Raw genomic sequence first — 3,828 nt, forward strand, 5'->3', positions numbered from 1 at the left:
CTGGCAGTGTTCAAGGGCGGGTGGGACACAGGGGCTTGGAGCAACCTGCTCTAGTGGAAGGTGTCCCTGCCTGTGGCAGGGGTTGGAGCTGGATGAGCTTTAAGGTCCCTTTAACCCAAAGTATTCCATGATTCTATGAAAAGACCAGTTTAAGGCAACATGATCTCAGGAGGTATTAATGACAGTTGTGGATACTGTAAGTGCATTGCTATGGATAAGCCACTTCTAAGATGGGAATTCCAGGAAACTCTCTTAGTGACCAGAGATTCAAATTTTATCAAGAAGTAACAGAAAGGTTCTGACTCTTGCTCAAGGTATTGGCCTTCATGAATAAAGACGTCAAGGCAGATCTGTGAAGACAGAGCCCTTATCTTCAACATAGTTTTAATCTATTCCTTTTCCACACATAGAGCCTCTTACGTGCTTGCAAATTGCAGAGTTCCCCTGTAATCTTTTCTGTTACAATGAAGTGTTATATCTAGCAATGATTCAATATCTCATTATTTGACATGATTATACTTGGAATTCAAATTCTCTGCAGTAAATTTCCATTGCTCAAATTCCTCAGATCCTCCACTTCCTTGGATTTCTTATTTCATCAGAAGAACGTGGAGAACATTTCCATATTCCTCTCTTTCATTACATCCCCACTTACTGGCTCTCAGAAGAGGAACTAGAAGTTTTGGATTACCTACAACTTGTCAGCAGTATCTTGGCTTATTTAATTAATATCTTTCATCTTTCTTTGTCTTTGGTGAGTACAGTAATCGACTGCTGTGCAAGATTAATAGATATCAAGGCCAGAAGGGACTACTGCGATCATCCAAGTCAGACTCCCCTCATCACACTAGCTACAGGGTTTCCCCAAGTTAGTTCTTGTTTCAAGCCTGATTCCTGGGGTTCTGTTAGAGTCTATTTTAATTAAAAACCTTCCAGTTGTGGGGAATTCTTGGTAAATGTTTCCAAAGGTTAATTACTTTCATTGTTCAAAATAAGCATTCTCTAGTTCTTCTCTGAATGAATTGATCCTTAATGGCCACATACCAGGTCTCATGTACTTGCCCAGGAGACTGAAGAGTCCTGCTATTACATTTCTGTTCCCCATGTAGCAGCTCTAACTATGATCAAGCCACCTTTTTAAATGCCACGTGTCTAGTAGGGGAAAAATACACATCATATTGTTCAGTGGTGTGTTGCCATGTAGATAAAGATAGAATCACAAGGCACACAGAGAGGGAATGGCAAAAAGAAATTAGTGTGAATGTTTCCTGACTGCAGACTATGCAAGAATGTAACTTTTTGCTTTGTTTTCACTTCTTAATGGAGATATTAAAACGAATTAATTAATCTAAAATGATAGATGCAAATGAACTATACTAAGCTGGTTCCAATAAACACTTTATGGTGTAGAAGTCTGGAACACATCCTCATTAGAAGGTTTCATTAATGACTCTGTTGTTTGCTTTCCAGCTGAGCACGGGCGAACATTCAAAGCATCATTAGCAGTCTTGGTCAGCCCCATCAATGTTGGTCTGCATGTTTCTATGTTTGTATATACAATACCTCTGACACAAGACAGAATTGTTGCTCTCCAGCAATGAAGATACACATACACAATCCAGTAAACAAATATTTAGACAGAGCCTATGTCTGCATTGGAAGAAATCCATGCCTTTAGGTAAAACTATTCTGCTTTTAGTTAAAGAAACCTCCAATCCTGCAAAGCAGTAAATAAATCTTAGGGGGGGTTTAATAGGCTGCTAAGAATTCTCAGAGCTGTCATCACCCCCGGGATGGCTCCTGTCTTTCATCAGCAATCCCAGGAAACATAAGACTTGCAATTAAGCTGTTCTAAAACTATAAATTTCTGAGTTAATAAATCACGGATCTTAAATCATAGACTCATAGAATAGTTTGGGCTGGAAAGGACCATAGGATCATCTAGTTTCAACCCCCTGCCATGGGTAGGGGTGCCTCACCCTAGACCATGTCACCCAAGGCTCTGTCCTGCCTGGCCTTGAACACTGCCAGGGATGGGGCAGCCACAGCTTCTCTGGGCACCTTGTGCCAGCACCTCAGCACCCTCACAGGGAAAAGCTTCTGCCTTAGCTCCAACCTGAACTGCCCCTGTTTCAGTTTGAACCCATCACCCCTTGTCCTATCACTTCAGTCCTCGATGAAGGTCCCTCCCCAGCATCCTTGTAGCCCCCCTTCAGATATTGAAGGCTGGTTCAGTGTATCAGGTTACTCAGTTATGAATTCAGATGTCCAAAATGGTGCTACAACAGGGTGTGGGGACACAGAAGTTGATCTCAGTGCCCACTGTAACAAATATAATAATAAATCACATCTATTTCATAACATTTCCCACCTGAGTATGTCAAAGCATGTTCCAAGCACTCATCAAGGAAGCATCATAACACATCTGCAGAGCAGCAAATTATGGCCATTTCCATTTTCTCCATGAGAAATGAGACTGAGAGAAGTCACCTAGCATGCCAATGGCAACACTGGAAAAGCACATTGACGTGCCTCTCCCTTCTGTGCTTTAAGTGGCAATGAGCATCACCTCCTCCCAAAGGCAGAAGTAGCTGGACTTCCCTAAGGATAAACTTAAAAATCTCATCTTAGGACTGTAAAATGTGCTCCAAAGCCACAAAATAAAGTGATTTTATTCACAATGGGATGCCAATAGTGTGAAGAGAAGGAGTAAGCAGAACAGGAAGATGATGTGTTTTACAGCTCTCTTCTGCCTCTAGAGATTATTCAAGTGCCTTTGGGTATTGAGAGAAATTTTGCATCTTTCAGTTATGGTGCTTGTGGCCATCTGTTTCAACAGATTGTTTAAAAGAAACGGAGCTGCAGACAATCTGTCTGAGCCTTTAGAGGTGAATGACTAACTTCACTCCACAATCAATTCCAACCAAATAAGATTTGCCTAATTTCCAGACCACTAACAGAATACTATAGAACTTCTCCTCTTCACTAGATTCATTTAGAGGTGGGAGAGGGACAGGAAAACGTCCCTCTAAAGATGACACCACCTTGTGCTTTACATGAGTGCCACCCTCAGGAGCAGATGTGAAGTGGAGGGAAGCTTACCTGTCAAAGATCTTCTGGGGCTGCAGCATGCCACGCATAATGTGAGTCATATGGTCTGCAGCAGCAACTACTTCTGGAGGAGGGTCGTATTTATTCACAGCAGCGACCTGTCGAGTGGCAAAAGAAAGAAGAGCAGTGATGTTACTGTTTCCAGCTCCTATAAGCTTAGCAGACCACTGTGAATAATGGTGGCTTCTTATTTATGAGGGTCAGTCTTTGGATTTGGCTTGTCTGTGGGCACAGAAATCTTTTGAGGAGATTCAAGCTCAGTTTGATAGATGGATGGAAGGCAGCCAGATGCAGCTCACCATCTGTAATAGTCACCATTTTACTGGAAAGCAAACAGGATGCCATATAAGATGCAAAGTAATTTTGCTTATGTTTTAATTATCCATTAATTTGCATCCTCTTAGTGCTGGTGGAAGATGCCAAAGTAAAATCCTTAGGGACTGAAGCCATTCATTTCTTTGCCAGAAGAGGAAAAAAATGGCCATTAAAAAAGTAAACAAACTGCAGTTTTCTCCTGACGATGCATTTCTGTCTTTCCTAGGTTAAGGAGCACTCAGACTCCAAGCATTCCCTCCATCCATTCTATGGAAAGCTCTGTTGAGGGCACTGACCACTAAGGAGTTACATATGTTTTGGTATTATGAATGCTACTCACTCAGAATCAGGTTAAGAACTACTGAGACATTTCAGATAAATCATCAAGTACCATCTAGCCAG

The 3,828-nt window shown here is 41.7% G+C and overlaps 1 protein-coding gene across 1 annotated transcript in view; it reads right to left on the reverse strand.

Moving 5' to 3' along the window:
- The window catches only part of LRGUK (leucine-rich repeats and guanylate kinase domain containing), a gene marked incomplete at its 5' end in the record, with an annotated part of 33,506 nt that extends 30,297 nt beyond the window's left edge, over nt 1–3,209 (reverse strand). Inside the window, one exon of the mRNA XM_010014341.1 lies at nt 3,103–3,209. Within this exon, the coding sequence (XP_010012643.1) occupies nt 3,103–3,209 (107 nt within the window). The remainder of the gene's footprint in view (nt 1–3,102) is intronic.
- Nucleotides 3,210–3,828: the final 619 nt, after the last annotated feature.

The sequence above is a fragment of the Nestor notabilis genome, unplaced genomic scaffold (assembly GCF_000696875.1).
Source record: "Nestor notabilis isolate BGI_N333 unplaced genomic scaffold, ASM69687v1 scaffold11225, whole genome shotgun sequence".
NCBI lineage: Eukaryota > Metazoa > Chordata > Aves > Psittaciformes > Psittacidae > Nestor > Nestor notabilis.